The following is a 19,546-nucleotide window of genomic DNA, read 5'->3' on the forward strand; positions in this document are numbered from 1 at the left end:
AATTGTACATTCATATAAGGAAAATCTGGAAAAATATCTAAAAGACAGACATTAACACAATTTACCAGCAACACAACAACAGATGAGCATCTAACTTGAGCATGTGATAAAGCAATACAAAAATACACACACAGGTATCTATTTATCTTCTGCAGGTTACAGGTCCTTTAAGTTACCCATTTGTAAACTCTGGTAACGTTATACTTTACTATTTTCAAAAGATAATAAAGATAGCGATTTTCTTACCTCATTTTGCCAGTATGTTTGCAGGACCTCGCAGAACACATCTGACCCTTCTTGTGTTCACATTACAGTTTTTGTTCTCCATTGACATGACACGACTCAAATTCGCTCAAAAAATAAATATGAATAAATAAATAACAGGCAAATATAAAATAATTCGGGACTGACCAAACAGTTACAACGAGCAGCAGCTCACAGTCAGCCACCTCAGCCTCACTCACAGAAAGACAATATTAACGGTCATATTTTCAAATTCAGAAGGCGCGAAACGATTCAATGTCCAGTTTCCTGAATGACAGCCAGATTAACCAATCATGATCAAAGTAATAAAATAAAACTACCAATAGGAATTGTTTCAGCGTGATAAAGCAGCGAAATGTATTTATTTTTATTTTTGCTAATGATGATAACATATACCTTTAGATTTTAGGATAGGTATCATGACCGTTCAGCTTTAAAAGCTGAATCAACGTTGTTTCAACGTTGAAATCACAACTGACCTTATTTCAACCATATTTCAACGTTGAAGGTCGGTCATGTGCCGGCCGAGTTGTGTGTAAGCTTGTTCAAAATGACGGAAACAATAAATGTTGCTGAAAAATAATGTCTGTCTCATTAAACTTAATTTAAATAAACGAATATTCGAATATTCGTTTTTTTGTGAGCTCAAATATTCAAAATTTTATATTTGCAGAAAACGCCCATCCCTAATTAGCAATGCTGCCTGTTTGTGAGCACCACAAAGCAGGGCTGTAGTCAAGACCACCTTTGTCGAGTCCAAGACAAGTCCAAGACCAGGACTAGTCGAGTCCAAGTCAAGACCGAGTCCAAAGAGGTTCGAGTCCAAGACAAGACCGAGTCCAAAAAAGTTCGAGTCCGAGTCAAGACCGAGTCCAGGACAGGAAAAAAAAGTCTTATGCATGACATTATCAAGACTTCGGGTTATTATTTGTTGATCTAAAAGCAAAAACAGTGTCACAACACCCAGGATTTTTAAGTATAGACATTCCCCTTGATATCATATAATCTATTAATATAAAGAAAACAGAATGATGATATATAGTGATACCTCATAATAGCAGTGTTAGAACTGATATACAAACACCAACCCACTTCTGTTACCAATGCTAGGTACTAGTACTGAGCATTTAAGCAACTAAATTACAATATCGCTTCACTGCAGATGTACAGTAGTGTAGAAAAGAAGTGACCAGTATTACAGATGGGGTACACTGTGGTTGGTATATATATATATATATGGTTCCCTGAAAAAAATATTGTATTGTATTATATTGTTATTTGGATGTGGGTTAATAGGAAAGACATTGTATTTTCAGAAAACATTCAAGTTTGGTTGTAGAACAACAATGAACACAGTGTAATTTAACATATGTTATTTTTATTTGAGGACAAACTGCAAAATTTTAAAATAAATTAATCAGGTGTTTCAGAAATTCATAATAATTTTTTCACAGTAAACTTAACAGTACAAGCATTTGTACAACGGTGTATTCTTCAAAAGCTTTTTTAACATGAACTATAACAAGAAAAATCTGAGTAAATTATCAACTTTTAGAGTGTAGCATTCTGTCTGCAGGTGAGGTAAGTAAAACTATTCAGTTTTACAAAAGTGTTTTGTTACACTTGAGAAATATAAGGGAGGAGAGCATATTATAAATTTATGTCCAAGAACATTACCTTTATCTTCTGCTATGTTAACAGATGTTAACATAGCAGAAGACGTTAACATGTTATGCTATGTTAGCCAATGTTAACGTTAACACATAGTCAAGGATTAGCAGCTCCAGCTCTGCAGTTAATTTACCGCGATGTATGATTCCTCTGCAGGTGTCTGACGAAGTTTGACGTTGTCCCACAGGTTTCCGAAATTGTTGCTTTGCAGAATTTGCAGTCTGCTCTGTGTTTCTTTTTAAGTGCAGTGCTGAGAAATTCCTGGTGATTTCTATAAGCAAATTTAATGATGGCAGAATTGGCGGACATTCTCGTTTGTGTGTGAATCAATGAAAATGAACATTAGCAGGGCACGCGCACGCAGATGCAGAGCGTACCGTGCGAAGATAATCTAGTGTGTGATTGGTTATTAGTTTTTTTGTTTTGTTTTTTTTGTTTTTGTGATTGGTTATTGGTAGTGATGGGTCGTTCGGGCGGATGATGTGACGAAAAATAATATTTTAATTAAATTCGGACGTGTGAAATGGAAAAATGAAAATGAAAAAGGTTTAAAATGTGTGCTTACTGGGAACATAATAAAGACACCTGGACTCGGTCGAGACCAAAACCATATTTGGCAAGACCAGTGGCCGAGACCGAGACAAGTCCGAGTCCGAATGACAGCGAGTCCGAGACCATAAAAAACCGGTCTCGAGACCGGACTCGAGTCCAAGACCGGACTCGAGTACTACAGCCCTGCCACAAAGTCATATAATGTATTTTTTATAACAACGCTGTCTCCGCTTCACACAATCGAAAAAACATAAATCTTACTGGTTTTGTTCGCAGTGCAATGGAAAAGAGATTAGAACACCTCTGTAAAAAATAGTGTGGCGGTTCTTGTTTGAACAAATGCATTAACTGCCATTGATTCAAATTTAAATTCATCCCAGTCATTGCAAGTTGCTGTAAGTCCCCGGCCTACTTTTTTCTTAAACGATAGGTTGGAAAGCAAAAGAAAAGATCTGTTTGCTACTTCTGTTTTATCACAATTTTTAAAAGTTCAAAACAACCATTCTATTGCTTGATCTGTTCATCTTCATATATTGTAATATATCTATTCAGTGTCAATAAAGGAATTTTGTATGAAATGTCTGCCCCAGAGGGTCTAGATACAGCAACCAAAGACACTCAGAAGAAGTCCAAACGAAAGGGAAGAAACAAGCAAGAGACTGTGACTGTGTGTCAGGAAGAGCCAGAACCTGTGAAAACTCCCATTGACTTGATGAAGGTACGTCAACTCATTTAAACATTTAAAACTCCTTCATAAAATATACCAGGTTTAACTAGGTGGAAAGAATTAAAGAGGGATTTACTTTCTTTTGTCAGGCACAAGAAAACAGCGGCTCCAGCTCAGTGAAAAAGAAGAGCAAGTTTGTGAATCTGTATGCTAAAGAGGGTCGAGATAAGCTGGCTGTTCTACTTCCTGGCCGTCAACCCTGTGAGTGTCTGGCTCAGAAACACAGACTCATCAACAACTGTCTGAGCTGCGGCCGGATAGTGTGTGAGCAAGAAGGATCTGGCCCCTGTCTGTTCTGCGGCAGTCTGGTGAGTAGTGATGTTGAGCTCAACACTGATTCGTTTTGCCAAAAGCATGTGATCTATGACGTTTGAAGCGTCGTCTGAAAACCATGTGACTGCTTCAGTATCTGGTTCAAACGAAGCCATTTCCGTTACATTATATTACTTTATTTTGCCTTAGCACTGCTTTTTTGCTCAAATGATTTTTGCCTATGAAATACCCGGACTGAGGCACAGTTAAAATAGACAGATCATAGATTTAATTTATTAATTTGTTTAATTTATTTGACTTCTTTTATTACCAGTATACCGACAAAATTGAAGGTTTTTACAATGAGCATTATTTATATACAAAAACATAAAAAAAAATCTGTTGTAGATCCAGCGGCTGTTATTGAACACAGCGCTTTGGAAGGTGTTATTTATTTTTGACCACTAGATGGCCACAACATAAACGGTGTTGAAAAGCTTCGCGTAAAGAACCTTTTTCCATTACAGTTGTGCCGTACGCTTCACTTCGCCATCACTACTGCTGAGCTTTGTCCGCTTACTAATCCAAACAGACTGTTTGTGATAGACCCATATATCTACAATTATCCGCAATTTATTTTTATTATTTTTAGATTTTCCTTGAAGTAAATGTCAGAAGCAGTCATTTGCAAATTAAAAAAAAAACCGATAGTAATGTTAATGGAAAACTATTTTTTAAGGGTGAATTTCATGAAAACATAAAATGTCTAGGTTATATCGCAGCAAAAATAAAAAACAACAAGGTACTGAAAATATTCTGCTGTTTATAATGTATACAATATCATTCAAAAGTTTGGATCACGGTTTAAAAGGTCAGCTTATGCAAAGAGTAAAAAGAAGGGAAAGCTGGTGTGAAATGTCACCTGTGGTGAGAAAATGTGGAGTGCCATCTTTTCCTTCTTTTTATTGTATTATTTTATATGTATTATTCAATTGTAATGTTACAAAAGATTTATATGTCATATGTTTATATGTTTCTCAAAGAACCCTGAAAAAAAAAGACACTGGACTCCACAAAAAGTGAAGTGACATTCAGCCAAGTATGGTGACCCATACTCGGAATTTGTGCTCTGCGTTTAACCCATCCGAAATGCACACACACAGAGCAGTGAACACACGCACACACACTGTGAGCACACACCCGGAGCAGTGGGGGTTCGATGCCTTGCTCAAGGGCACCTAAGTCGTGGTATTGAAAGTGGAGAGAGCACTGTACATGCACTCCCCCCACCCACAATTCCTGCCGGCCCGGGACTCGAACTCACAACCTTTCGATTGGGAGTCCGACTCTCTAACCATTAGGCCACGACTACCCCCTAAAATTAAGCATATTAAGAGAAAACCGTTATTTTGGAATCATAATAATCCTGAACAATATTTTTGTTTCCGAATGAATTTTTAATTGAATTATAAATGCATATATAAATGCATCCTTGGTACAAATCTTACCAATCCCAAAACTTTAGACGGTAATGTATTGATATAGCTGTTTACATTGGCCATGGAAAAGCCCAAACAAATCAACCATTGTTCTGCATCTTGTCTAATTTTATGGACCTTGCAAATTTGATTATGAGAGTGATGGACAACTGTTTAAGACTGGGGTTCTCAACTCTGGCCCTCCAGGTCCAATTTCCTGCAGAGTTTAGCTCCAACCCTAATCAAACACGCCTGAACAAGCTGACCAGGGTCTTCAGGATTGCTAGTGAGTTATAAGCAGGGGAGTTTAGGAACTAAACTCTACAGGAAAGTAGATATCGAGGGTCAGAGACCTTTGGTTTAAGATGCCTTCATCAACACTGTTAAACATTTTCATGCATAATTCAGGTCTGTACTACAGAGGAGCAAGAGATACTGCAGCGGGACTCCAACAAAAGTCAAAAGCTCCGTAAAAAACTCATGGGAGGTAAGAAATTAAGTGATTTGTAATTTTTTTCCCCCTGACTAGCAGCATTTGTGTGACAGCCTTTGTTTTTCTGTGTGGCTTCAGAGGGAACTGATCGGGAGTATCTTCCCCATCAAGAGGCCAAGATGAAAGCTGGTTTGGAAAAAGCTGTAATGCACAAAGACAAACTTTTGGAGTTTGACAAGAACAGGTCTGGCTGTCCAAATACTCTGCTGTGACCCTATTAATGGAACTGACAGGGATTGATTAATTTCAGCCTGAGAAATGCCCACGAGCCATCTGAAGTATAATGCACACACAAAACTAAAGTTAGACATTTTAGATAATTTGAACTCTTCTTCTTTCTTGTAGTGTTAAGAGAACACAAGTCTTGGATGATGAATCCGATTATTTTGCAACGGATTCCAACCAGTGGCTTTCTCCAGGTGAGAGGGAGGCTTTACGCAAGCGAGAGGAGGAACTCCGTGACCTTCGACACGTCTCCCACAAAGACCGCAAGATCACACTAGACTTTGCAGGGAGACGAGTGCTTGATGAAGGGGAGAAATTGACTCCATATTACCAGAAGTAAGGAGCCACCTCTGTAACTATTGCCGCGTTTCCACCGAAATTACCCGGAACATTTGTACCAGGAACTTTTTTTCCCAGGAACTTTTTTCCCCCCAGACCTGTTGCTTTTATGCGTTTCCACCACGGTGTAAAGTACCGGGAAGATTAGGCAAATAGTCTGGTGACGTAGGTCTGCGCGCGTTTCTCAATACAAAGTACGATGATTTTGGACGTGCATCCACGATTATATATACAGCCATTACAATGAAACGAAATATTATTTAAATTTGCCTTTTTTATTTTCATTTTAACATATAGAAAAACTGAATACAGACCAAAGATAACCTGTTAGATTTACCCAAAACTAATTATATTTTATGTTTAACCACTTAATCAAAGCCAGCGGCACATATCAGAAGGTCTAGCCGAGATGAGGCTGCTCTCAGCGGATACATGAGGACTGAGCTCTTGCTGATCGCGTGGAGCTCACGTCTCCGTTACCGGCGAAACACATTTTAAAAATAGGCGTGGTCTTGATAAATAAACCACAGATTTGAGTTTTAAACAACTACATTCTCGCCTGAAATACTTTTAAAATTACATTTCATGACACAATAACAGTAATATTTTGAAAATGATCCAAATAAATTGGTTTAACTCCAATTTAACTCCAATGCAAACTAGTAAGCACGCTTGAGTCTAAATTTACTTTAAAATAGCTTTCAGATTTAAGATTTTAATCGTTTTTTTTAACCGACTCCCATTTAATCATTACATCTCTAGATAGATAAGGTCGGCTCAGGTTATTTTGGCTGGAATAAAATGGAAACTATGGGCAGTGTATTTCTTTTCTTTTCTTTTTTTATGTGTATATATGCGCACACACAGACACACACACACACACAAATAAGGAATGTAAATGCAAGTTAACACATTCAAAATCCTTAAAGGGGTCATATGGTGTTGATAAAAAGAACATTATTTCGTGTATTTGGTGTAATGAAATGTTATTGCGATTTAAGGTAAAAAAAAAAACACATTATTTTCCACATACTGTACATTATTGTTTCTCCTCTGTGCCCCTCCTTTCTGAAACGTGTTGATTTTTTTACAAAGCTCATTGGTCTGAAAAGCGTGGTGTGCTGTGATTGGCCAGCTATCCAGTGCGTTGTGATTGGCCGAATACCTAATGCATGTGACGGAAATGTTATTGCCCTTAACATACTGTGATGCTGTGTCCCGGCTTGAGCAACCAGACAAAAACATTCAAACTCATTACAAACAAGGCATTTGTTGCAACCAGAGGGTACATAATTACTGAATATAATGACTTATACTGTCTTATTACACGTTGGATCACGCTGCGTAAACATAAAACCATGTCTGTATTTGTGATCGGAGAAATGACAAGTGCTACTCTACACTGCTCAAAATTTGTTTGAATCATCAGTGACAAATTTTTTTAAATATAAAAAATGTACTTACAGTCTGTGAGTCAAAAACGCCAGCACTGTAGTCTACTTTCCCAGGATCAAGAAACAGTTCTCCATAAAATGTGTTGCACACATCTGGATATTTGGGTTTAACTGTTCTGGATCATTATTGTAAATACAACTTAGCCACTGATTTCTAGTCATGTCTTTTTTTGGGAGGCCAAACAAAGCAGTTTTGCTTTCACAATGAAATATACAGTGTCTCCACAGCATAGCAACAGGGACAACAATTATGCAAATCTTCCCACATCGTGATGTGGTGGCGTTAGAATGAGCCGTTTTAGGTAGAAGTGGTTGACTCCTAACTTTTATACAAAATATCTCTTTGGATTTGAGACTTTAGTCAGATCTTTACAGATCTTCTTATGCACCAAGAGCTTGTAAAACAGCTTGTAAAACAAAGAGAAAGGAACAATTGAAATCGCATCATATGACCCCTTTACCAAGTTAAAAATAATAGAATTCAAATAACGCAAATAAATTTCCACTGCTGTATGGCCAGATGAGATGCAAACTAGTAAGCACGCTTGAGTCTAAATTTACTTTAAAATAGCTTTCAGATTAAAGATTTTAATCGTTTTTTTTAACCGACTCCCATTTAATCATTACATCTCTAGATAGATAAGGTCGGCTCAGGTTATTTTGGCTGGAATAAAATGGAAACTATGGGCAGTGTATTTCTTTTCTTTTTTTTCTTTATTTTTCTTATAAAAATTTGTTTGTCATGATACTTTAAATGACGCTCTTAACTTAAGGGTCAAGGTAAATAATACATGTGGAGGCTGTTGAAATCCATTGACATTGCATATTAATTGCAATCCATGATTGACAAGGCATGATATGAATATAATTTTTTGGATTTTGAAAGGTTTGATGAGACAGTCAAGGCCATCAACACTGGTGCTTTTGGCCAGACACCAAAACATTCTGTTCCCACTGATGGTCGGCACCTCAGAGAGCTCGTCAACCCCAACATCATGCAGGCCGCACCAGAGGTGGGTGCAGACATGCTGCTTCTGAAGGCCTTATATTTAAATGTCTGTTTATTAATGTGTGTTTTTGTTGTGGTAGTGGGTTGATGTTTCTGGTAGTGGCACTTCGCGTAAGTCTTCATCCAAGACTGTAAGTAATACACAAAAAAGTGAGCGCCCCCAACTCCGACTGCAGGACAAAGAGCTGCAGGAGATCTCAGATGGTGGCTGGTGTCTCAGCATGCATCAGCCATGGGCTTCACTGCTTGTTAAGGGCATAAAAAGGTACAATTCACTTGAAGACCTACATAAAATCATCTAAAAAATTAAATGTTTTTCCCACGAAATTATGAATAGCACCTTGCTAGCAATTAAATAAAAGTACGTTACTAGCAACTGCAAGTAGGACAATCATTTTGATGTACGCACACACACAAAAAAAAAGACAAATTATTTTAGAATTAACTTTTTTTTTTATTTTTTATGCTGTACTTTTGTGTAAAAATGTTTTTATACAATTCCAGTATTGGCCATAGTGTGTGTGTGTATATATAATATATGTATGTATTAAATGTATTGTGCATTCCTAAAGTAAGCTAAAGGAAACCGACTTTTATATAAGAAAAAAAAAACATTTGAGATTATCCATACCAACATTGTATAAAAAATAAAAAAAACATGCATGGCATTAGTTGATTTGCTTCTTTTTATAAATTTTTTGTATATATATATATATATATATATATATATATATTTATTTATTTAGTTATTTATTTATATATATTTATATTTTAGGAGTGCACATTTCGTATGAACATTTTCCATTTTCTCTCCATTTCTTGTGTTTGTGTAGGGTAGAAGGCCGAATGTGGTACACATCCCATAGGGGGCGTCTGTGGATTGCTGCTGCTGCTAACAGACCCACTCCTCAGGAGATTGCAGAGGTAGAGGCCATGTACCGACACATTTACAAAGAAGGTGTGTTTAATGTCTGCAAATGTATGACAGCAATGCTTAAGTGGTCAGACTTAAATTATCCTATCAAGCATGTATGTAAACTCCAGTGCATTTGTATGTTCAGCTTTTTGTTCACTTATTTCGCTATCCAGAGCCCAAGTTTCCTGCGGACTATCCTACAGGCTGTCTTTTGGGCTGCGTGAACATCACAGATTGTCTCTCTCAGGAGCAGTTCAGGGAACAGGTCAGTAGCTTTTGGTGTCCCTCATGGTTTTATCCATACAAAGCATTCTATTTCTCTTAAAGCGCTCTGAGCTTGTTTTTGTAAACAAGCATGGCATCTTGTGCTTAAATCATTAACATAACTTGCTGTCTCTCAGGAACATCTTGAGCTCTTAGGTGCATTTACACACACTTATAATAATGTGCTGTTACAAAGCAACTGAAAGTCACTCTCTTTCAGTAATTTGAACCATATATGTTTATTGTTAGTTTATTTGCAGTCACTCCAAAACATATTGAGGACAATGGCACAGTTTTTCAGCCAGCTTTGTATTGTTACAGTGTTGGTAGTATATGTAAATGAACAATGTGCCCTGTATGAAAGATAGCCCTGTTTATGTGTCAGCAGTTGACAGGGGAGCCCTGCGCGGGACTGTTTTCTTAAACCCGCAACCGCCAGCTCCCACTGAATGTATGACCAGGCCCGCCCGCTCCCGCAATGTTTGTGTCCACTCCCGCCCACTCCCGTGGACTTTATCTCGGAGCTTGGGAAAAAAGTACACAAATAGGTACTCAGACTAAATATTCGTTCAAGTTAACATCCAGAATAACCAATTTTAAACATGATTGCATTTAAATAATATGAAGTAACTGATGATAAACCAAAGCACCACACATGACATTTTTTTTAATTTTTTTTTTATTATCGTTAAAAAACAATAACCATTCAAACAAAACCGCAACTAGCCGCACCTCAGTTTTTAAACGCAGGCTAGGCCTACTGCATAGATGCACCAAACGATTAACTAAGAAATGCAGGGCTTAAAGTATTCCGGCACCGTGCCGGTGTTCTGACAAATAATGCTACCTATCAGATTATGCTACCAACACTGTATTTATCATACTGTAAGGGTAGGTTTAGGGTTGGGGTAGGTGTACATGTTAATAAAGCCTCACACCTTATTAATATCATGCATGAAGCAAAATCTGATAGGTAACACTTTTCGCTATCGAATTATGCTACCATTGGTTTTAATGGGAGGTAGCATTTTTCGACAAGGCAGCACAAATCGACAGAACACCGGATCTCCGGCGCGTGGCCGTGAGGAAAAAAAAAATAATATAATATTTGAGAGCCTGCAGATGCAGTTTAATATTTTCGTGCCAATTTCTTTCTTATACCAATCATATGAGAGGAACGCAGCTTTAACTAACGTTACAAGCCTATCAGAAGCAGAGAAGGGCGTGTCCTTGCAACACAGGATGATTGACGCTCATACGTCAATGTCACGTTAGCGTTGTCGGAGAAAACAAAAATGGAGCGTAAGTTTATGAAGCCTTGGGATGATGTCCTAGACTCCTAGCAATAGATAAAGGACTCAAAAATAAATGGCGCTTTTTGGCAGTTGGTGCAAGAAACTGAGAGAGCCCGGGGCTTGTTTCTGCATGATTTGCTCGAGGAAGCTACTGTATGCCAGCAGCGGTAAGAAAGTGCTTGCTCGTTATGATTTATGTCGCGTTCCAGGCAACCCGTAACCCGTGTTTTTCCAACCTTAAACCTGTGAAAGTGCACTGGAACGGCAGTCAAACCCGTGACTTCCCACCCGTGAACTCGTACTAGATCGATGTACTCTGAGTTCTGACGTCACACAGCATGCGAAACAACAGCGCCTACGGATAATACTGCCTACGGATGCAGTGTTTATGCAAGTGGTACACGTTGAAAAATAGATTTTAGGACAATGTAACGTTGCAATAAAATTAATAATCTAGCAAAATTTCCTTGCGCTCAGAAAGTTTGGCGTGACTTGCTTGGAACGGTACAAAGCCGTTAGTCGTGGTTTGAAATAGTGACTTGCGAGCTTAAACCTGCCTGTAACGCAGCACCAGACTCCGGTCATAGAGCCGCTGCCCGTGCACTCAAACTTACCACAACGTTGCCGGGAGTAGAGACCTGCGCGGGAGGGATTTTTCCGTCCCGCTCCCGCAAAAATATGTTATTTTCTCCCACTCCCGGCCGCAAACAATCAAGTTTCGTCCCGCTCCCGCCCGCAAAATCTCGCGGGTAACCGTATAGTAGTTTTTCTTTTTTTTTTTTTTTTTAATACATTGCATATTCTGCCTGCTGCTCTTATTTTTTCACTTGCTCCCCTGTTGAATATAAATTTAAAAATAAACGGAAAATAAACAAATGTTTAGTTTTATTTGCGTTTAATTAAAAGTATGTACATGAACAAGGCACTTAGAACATATAAATACAGTAAAAAAAAAAGTAAGAAATGTAAATAAAAAATATATACCTATAATAATAATAATAATAAGGCTATATAGCCTAATAAAATATATAATAAAAATAAACCTGGATTTATTTCCTTTTTTTTTTTTTTTTTTGAACTTTTCTTTTATTTCCTATTATCAAGTGCAGTCATACAGTATGTCACGAATTAACATTTTGATGGTACAATATTGATGGTGCAGTAAAGTGTCAAGGGCAAGTCTACAAATAGAATAGCAGTCCATAGATGTCTTCCATCCCAACAAAAATTCATGTGAAGGGAAAGATCCTTATCTCTGCAAGTGCAATACCACATGTACATTTGGAAGATAGTACAGATTTTTTTTTACAAAACAAATGACCATTGGTAAATAAATGATAAATAAGTAAAATAAAAGTAAGAAAAATATAGTCTGCATAATAGTCATATCAAATGAAAATGTTGGGCAATGGAGGACCATTTATTTAGGAATACATCTGCTTTCAGTTGTAAGTGTGCTGTTGTATGCTCCATGTTATAAACATCTTGGATTCTTTCCCTCCATTGTGCAACCGTTGGAGGGTGTGGCTTCAGCCAGGAGGCTGTGATTACCTTTTTCGCTATTAAAAGAAGGATTCTCAGCAAACATGTTTGGTTATTCTCTTCAAGGTCAGCTGGCAGTATCTCCAGCACAAAGTATGTTGGTTCAAGAGGTAGATCAATACAAAGACATTTTTTTATTTCTTTTTGTACATTTTGCCAATATTCTGTTATCTTTGGGCAGTCCCAAAATATATGAGTGTGATCTCCCACCAAGCCACATCCCCTCCAACAGTCGTCTGAATTGTTACTCCATTTTGATGTTATGAATGGAGTTCTAAAATATCTAATTTTAATTTTCCATCCAAATTCCTTCCAGTTGGGACTACTGGTTACCCTGTGTCCTTGACTGCATGAAGTTTCCCACTGCTTATCTGTAATTATTGTGTTCATTTCTAATTCCCATTTTTCTTTAATATCTAAATTATTTCCTTTAAATTCTTCCTGCAATATTTTGTAAATATGTGAAATGAATTTTGACTTCACTATTCCTTCTGTTATTGATATGAAGAAGCACTCTATTTTTGTTGGTAGAGAGCAGAGCCTTTCCTGTTCTTGATGATTTTGGAGGTAATGTCTAATTTGTAAATACCTAAAAAAATCTTGTTTTGGTAAATCATATTTCTCTTTGAGCTGTTCAAATGATTTCAAGGCTGCTCCGTCAAACAATTGGTCCAAAACCACTAGACCCCTTTCTGTCCATTTCAGGAAACCCTTGTCCAGCCTAGCTGGGGAGAACTCACAATTGTTTGCTATCCTTATAGCTCTGGAAATAGTCATGGGAAGTTGTAGTTTTTTCCTCACAATTGACCATATTTTTAAGGTGTTTTTACTCCATACATTAGTAATCTTATTTTTCCCCCATACGTCTTGGTTTAGGAATGGGATTGAATCTAATGGGAAATTTGGGCATTCACTCTGCTCCATTCCAACCCATATAGTGTCAGTGTCTTGGGACATCCACGCAACCATTGATCTCAGTTGGGCTGCCCAATAGTATGTTTTAAAGCTAGTCAAGTCCAGGCCTCCATTTTCCTTTGGGCAAAATAGTCTTTTATATTTAAGTCTGGGTCGCTTTCCTTGCCAAATAAATTTGGATAGCCATTTATCTAATGTAGTAAAGGTGGAGGCAGGAACATATATAGGTAGTGATTGGAAGAGAAAGAGCAACCTTGGTAAAATGTTCATTCTTATAGTTTCTATTCTTCCTATCAGGGAGAGTGGAAGAATTTCCCATCTAGTAAGGTCCGCTTTTATGTTGCCCAACAATTTACCGTAATTGGCTTTAAACAGTTTTGATAGGTCTGTCGTTATGATAATTCCCAAATATCTAAATCCTTGCGACCAGTGGAAATCAAGCCTTTCTGATAATTGGGTTGGCCAATGTCCAACTAGCATCATTGCCTCAGACTTAGATTGGTTGATTTGATAACCAGAGAGTTCTCCATATTTTTTAAGGTGTCTAGCAGTGCAGGGACAGAAAGCACTGGATCCCTTATATAGGTCAGGATATCGTCCGCATAAAGAGATACCTTGTGCTCCTTATTTCCCATGTCTTTTATGCCTTTTATTTCCTCATTCTGTCTTATAGATGCTGCCAAGGGTTCAATATTTATAGCAAAGAGCAGAGGGCTAAGACAGTCCCCTTGCCTCACCCCCCTCTGTAGATCAAAGAACTCAGAACAGCATCCGTTTACCCTGACACGAGATTTTGGATTTCTGTAAATAACTCTGACCCAATCAACAAATTTTGGGTGGAATCCCATTACTGATAGCGTTTTGTATAAAAAGTCCCAATTTACAGTGTCGAATGCTTTCTGTGCATCAAAGCTTATTAACATTGATGTTTGTTTGTCTCTTTTAGCACAAGTAATTATGTTTAGGGTTCTTCTTATATTGTTGGCACCCTGTCTGTTAGGAATAAATCCTGTTTGATCTGGCTTAATCAGAGTAGTAATATGTTTTTGAACTCTGTGCTAAAATACTTGTCAGTATTTTCTGATCATTGCATATCAGGCTTATGGGTCTATATCCTTCACAGAGTGTTGGGTCTTTCCCTTCTTTATGAATCACAGATATAATAGCCTGTGACCATGTCTCCGGAGGGTTGTTCTTAGAGAGGGAGTATCTAAACACCTTGGTTAGTATGGGCGCAAGGTCATTTATGAAGCATTTGTAAAATTCTCCAGGAAGCCCATCGACTCCTGGAGATTTATTGCTTTTCAATCTTTTTATAGCCTCTCTTATTTCTGTTTCTGTAATTGGTGTTATCATCTGTTTAGATGTTTCTTCTGATAATGTGGGGAGATTTAAACCAGTGAGGAAAGTATCCGTATCCTTTCCTGATGTTTGTAATCTTGGTTCTTTGTATAATTTTTGGTAGAATGATGCAAAGGCATCTGCTACCTCTTTGGGTTGAGATACCGTTCTACTCAGTGCAGGATGACAAACCTTGCATACAGTACGATTAGCTTGAGCTTTACGAAGTTGAAATGCTAGAAGGCGGCTAGCTTTATTCCCCATCTCGTAATATCTCTGTTTAGAAAATCTTAAAGCCCCTTCCACTTTATATGACAGGAGTTTGTCTAAGGCTTTTCTTGTCTCCTTAAGTTCTGTAGCAATGTTGCTCAATCTTGTGGTTTTGTGTTGTATCTCTAAAAGCTTTATTTTATTTTCCAAATTTAGTTGTTCCTTAAGTCGCTGTCTTTTTATTTTTGATGATATCTGTATTATTTTTCCTCTCATAACTGCTTTTGCTCCCTCCCACAGAATTGAAGGATTAACTTCACCATTATCATTGATCTCAAAATATTCTTTTATGGTTTTGCTTAACTCTTCTACTATTTCAGACTTATTCAGCAGTGATACGTTTAACCTCCAATATCTGAAAAAAGAGTGCATGCCTAGATCTACTTTCAGCACAATAGGTGCATGATCACTCAGAGTTATAGGTTCAATGAAACAGTCTGTTACTTTATGCATGTATTGTTGGGGGAGACAGAAAAAATCAATCCTTGAGTAACTATTGTGGACATTAGAGAAGAAACTGAAATCTTTCCCTTTTGGGTTTTTAGCTCTCCATGGGTCAGTAAGACCCAATTCAGACATAAAGTTATTTAAGTTTTTTGTTTTGGAGCACTGAGATCCCCTCTCAGTGGGCATCCTATCCAGTTTCCCATCCTGCACTGCATTGAAGTCCCCTCCTATTATTAATACCCCTTTTGCATTGCCTGCAATGATGTTAGCGATCTCTCTAAAGAACATTGGATCATACTCGTTCGGAGCATATACATTTAGTATGGATACCTTGTTTCCTCCAGCAGTCCCAACCACCATGACATAACGGCCTGATTTATCCTGTATCACCTTCTCTGCATTAAAGGCCAAGTTTCTGTTGATTAAAATAGCCACCCCTCTTTTTTTCCCATTTGAGGCACTATATACTACATTAACCCATTCTCTTCTTAATTTTATATGCTCACTCTCTGATAAGTGGGTTTCTTGTAATAATGCAATTGAGCATTGAATTTTTTTGAGCTGATTGAATATTTTCTTCCTTTTGATAGGATGGTTTAATCCATGGACATTATAGCTTACTACAATCAGTTTATCCATGTGGATAACAGTATCCCATGATTTTTACCTTTATAGTAGACATTAAATTTCCAAATGTAGACCCATACCCGTGTTTACAAAGCATCTTATGTGACTGCTTAATTGTAAGAATAACATATAACTTCCACCATTGTGGAGAACAAGAACTCACAAATACAACAAGAAGAAAGAAAAAAAAAAACTTCCAAAAACCCGACTGTTCTAACAAGCATAAACACAGTCTCAACAAGGACAGAGAGTTGTGACCGGTCTCTCTGGGGATGTGCACACAGTGCTGTTGCAACTAACGTATAGCTTACACAATAAGTTGCCTGTAATATGGCCTAATGTAAACTCCGACGGAAAAAAATAAAAATAAAAAAGTAAAATAAAGAATAGAAGAGAGAAAAAAATAAATAAAAACCGCTCAACTGAGGAGAACCCTTCCTTTCCTATTAGGTAGCTATCTTTAAATACTAAAACTAGCCAAATATGTGTTACAGGGTAAACCTTTTTTTTTTTTTTTTTTTTTTTTTTTTTTTTTTTTTAAATCACTTACTCACAGTTCAGTAATGTTTCATTTGTTCATCGATGGCCACCATGGAGAATGCTCTTCAAGTCCGCGGTGGTCATTGAATTCGCTCTGTTTGACGTTGAAGTCTCGGTCCATTTGTTTTTCAAAAGTTCCGCCTGTAGTGTCTCACGTTCGTTCAATTGAACCTGGATACCCAACTCTCCGAGCGTTGCGGTCGCGTCTGCGAGGGTCGTAAAGGTCTTCGTTCCAGATTTCAGGTGAATTTTCAGCTTGGCAGGAAATGGCGATTGAGCTTTGATGTTCTCCTCCTTAAGCAATTTCATCACGTCTCTTACTTGCTTGCGTTTCTTCTGGATGTCTGACGTGTAGTCCTGGTCAAAGAAAATCCTCTGTCCGTTATATGGCACTCCCCCGCGGTGTTTCCATGCTTCTTGGATTACCGTTTCTTTGATTCTGTAGTCCAGAAATCTAACGATAATGGATCTAGGGGGGCTCGCTGCATCTTTCGGTTTCATAGTCAGTGAGCGGTGTGCTCTCTCTACATTTAAGTTGAGCTCTTCTGGTAATGTCAGTGAGGTTCGGATGAGGTAATTTACGAAACTCAGCATATCTTTGTTGGTTTCCTCGTCTTCTTTCACGCCGTATATGCGGACGTTATTCCGTCTTGCTCTGGACTCAAGGTCTTCACATTTTGCAGACAAGCTGGCATCTCTTTGTAGCAAGTAATGAAGGGCTCGCTCGTTTCTTTGCGATTTATCATCTTCTTCAGTCACACGCTGTTCTAATTTCATCATCCTTTCGTCTACTTCGGCCAGTGCGGCTTCTACTCTTGCTAAGGAGTCTTTAGTGTCTTTAGAGGCTTCAGCGTGCTCCTTTCTTAGTATTCGCAGCTCGGCTAGCACTGCCGCCATGTGCTCTTCTCCTCCCTCGTCCTTTTGGTTCGGTTGTTCATCTTTTTTCGACGCTTTACCCTTCTTATCCGTATCTTTTCGATTGCAGGCCATTTCGATTGATTATTGTGAGTGTTTTTTTGCAAAAAAATAAGGTTTGGCTAGTTTTTACAAATTCTCCTCAGGGAGCTTAAAAATCAGGCTGCCGCCACAACCATGACGTCACAGGAAGTTCAACCTGGATTTATTTCAGTTTCAAAGGAAAAGTAGGCTAGCTTATGGGGCCTGAGCAATTCATTCAAACATTTAACAAAAAATATCCTTATTCCTCAATAACAAAATAGACCAATTTTAAATATTAAGCTAAATAAATAAATAAAAATAAACTGAATTGACTAAAAAAAACGACTACTTGTGCCCATGCAGGAATATCATGTCGTTCTCTGTTGAGGGCTTCAGTTTAATCCGTCTCTGCTCCAGTATGCGACCGCAAATACTGAAAGCCCTCTCCGATGGTGCGCTAGCTGGAATACAAAGTACATGGCGTGTTTGCTTAATCTCGGAAATTCGTCTTTTCCACCACTGGAGGACATCATCCGGTCTGTGTGCTTCTAATCTATCCAATTTGACATTTAAATATATCGCTATTTCGGAATCAAATTACGCGTCGCTGTCTTATGGTATCATCCGCATCCTCCCATTCCGCAAAGTCTATTATTTTATTATATATAAAGGTCTATTTGTTTCTAGTTCCTTTATTTTGTTAGATATTTACACTTTGCGGAAGTCCCACAAATAATTTTATTTTCCCTCAACCCGCACACAATAATATCTTGCCGCCCGCGTCCGCATTCACCCGTCGAATATTGTCCCGCGCCGCACTCGGTGGCGCTGGGTCCCGCGCCGCACTCCCGCGGGAGTGCAGGTCTCTATAGCCGGGAGCAACTATTAGCTGACACACCGTTGTCTATAACTGACCATGTCTGCGATTTAAAAAATACGTGTGTGCACATTTATAGCAGAAAATGATTTGTCATTCAGAATTTCGCAAGACAAAAAAAAAGCGTTCACTAGCCTGTTGGTTTCAAATCAACATGCGAGTTACATCCCAGAAAAAAAAAAGTGATAATAGCCTTGATTTCACTTCTAATCTTCAGTTTAGCAGTTCAGTTCTTTAAGCACGTTGAGCACTTAATTATTTAAGCACTTGTTATTGTTTAGAAGTTTATTTGACATAGTACTTTTAAATAAATGGTGCCAAACATAATCATTGAAGAGATTCACGTCTATCTCAGTCTGTTTACCATTTTTTTAAAGCACTTTAAGCTCTTGTTACTGTATTTTTGTTACTATCGTCAATATTTGAATTAAGTCATATTTGAAACAGGCTATTGCAAAAAAGAAAATTATATTTCATTTTGTATTTATTTTGTTTAAATTATATAGCGCATTTTCAAAGTTCTCTGCGTTTATTTAATGGCAAAGTAAGTTATTTCATAGTTAGTTTCCTAGTATATATATATAAATTTATCTAGTAGGCCTAATTGTTATTTATTTATTTATTTATATATATATATATATATATATATATATATATATATATATATATATATATATATATATATATATATATATATATATATATATATATATATATATATCCTGCTCCGACATAAAATTTATCTAGTAGGCCTAATTGTTTACTGTTTGTACCGAAATTCTTGGATAATTGACTAAAATTATGCATGCTGATAAATAACAATTTTTTTCAAAAATAAATTCTTACATTATTTTTAATTTTATTAATTGCATTAGGCTAATTAAAATGCATTAAATATATTAATCTAACTTTTGCAAACATAGCCTTCCCTGAAGAAGTGTATTTGATTTTCGATCACTTTATTTCTGAGAAAATAGCTGCCGTTGTTGTGCAATAGAACATTCAAAACAGGCTCATTAAAACAAAAAACGCACATACACGAGATGAATTGTGCATAGATATTTATAAAATACACCTGGATTATAAAGCCTGTGAAAAGCACACACAAG

At 37.4% G+C, this 19,546-nt stretch overlaps 1 protein-coding gene across 4 annotated transcripts in view; it reads left to right on the top strand.

Annotated features, from left to right (window-relative positions):
• trip4 (thyroid hormone receptor interactor 4) overlaps positions 1 to 19,546 on the top strand; it is a 99,801-nt gene that overhangs the window by 3,838 nt on the left and 76,417 nt on the right. For all 4 annotated transcript variants that reach the window (XM_059516432.1, XM_059516439.1, XM_059516448.1 and 1 more), the window contains exons 3-11: positions 3,078 to 3,205; positions 3,304 to 3,522; positions 5,353 to 5,431; positions 5,516 to 5,621; positions 5,783 to 5,998; positions 8,342 to 8,468; positions 8,545 to 8,729; positions 9,298 to 9,422; positions 9,554 to 9,645. In XM_059516432.1, coding sequence (XP_059372415.1) covers positions 3,078 to 3,205; positions 3,304 to 3,522; positions 5,353 to 5,431; positions 5,516 to 5,621; positions 5,783 to 5,998; positions 8,342 to 8,468; positions 8,545 to 8,729; positions 9,298 to 9,422; positions 9,554 to 9,645 — 1,277 coding nt within the window. The remainder of the gene's footprint in view (positions 1 to 3,077; positions 3,206 to 3,303; positions 3,523 to 5,352; positions 5,432 to 5,515; positions 5,622 to 5,782; positions 5,999 to 8,341; positions 8,469 to 8,544; positions 8,730 to 9,297; positions 9,423 to 9,553; positions 9,646 to 19,546) is intronic.

The sequence above is a fragment of the Carassius carassius genome, chromosome 2 (genome assembly GCF_963082965.1).
Source record: "Carassius carassius chromosome 2, fCarCar2.1, whole genome shotgun sequence".
NCBI lineage: Eukaryota > Metazoa > Chordata > Actinopteri > Cypriniformes > Cyprinidae > Carassius > Carassius carassius.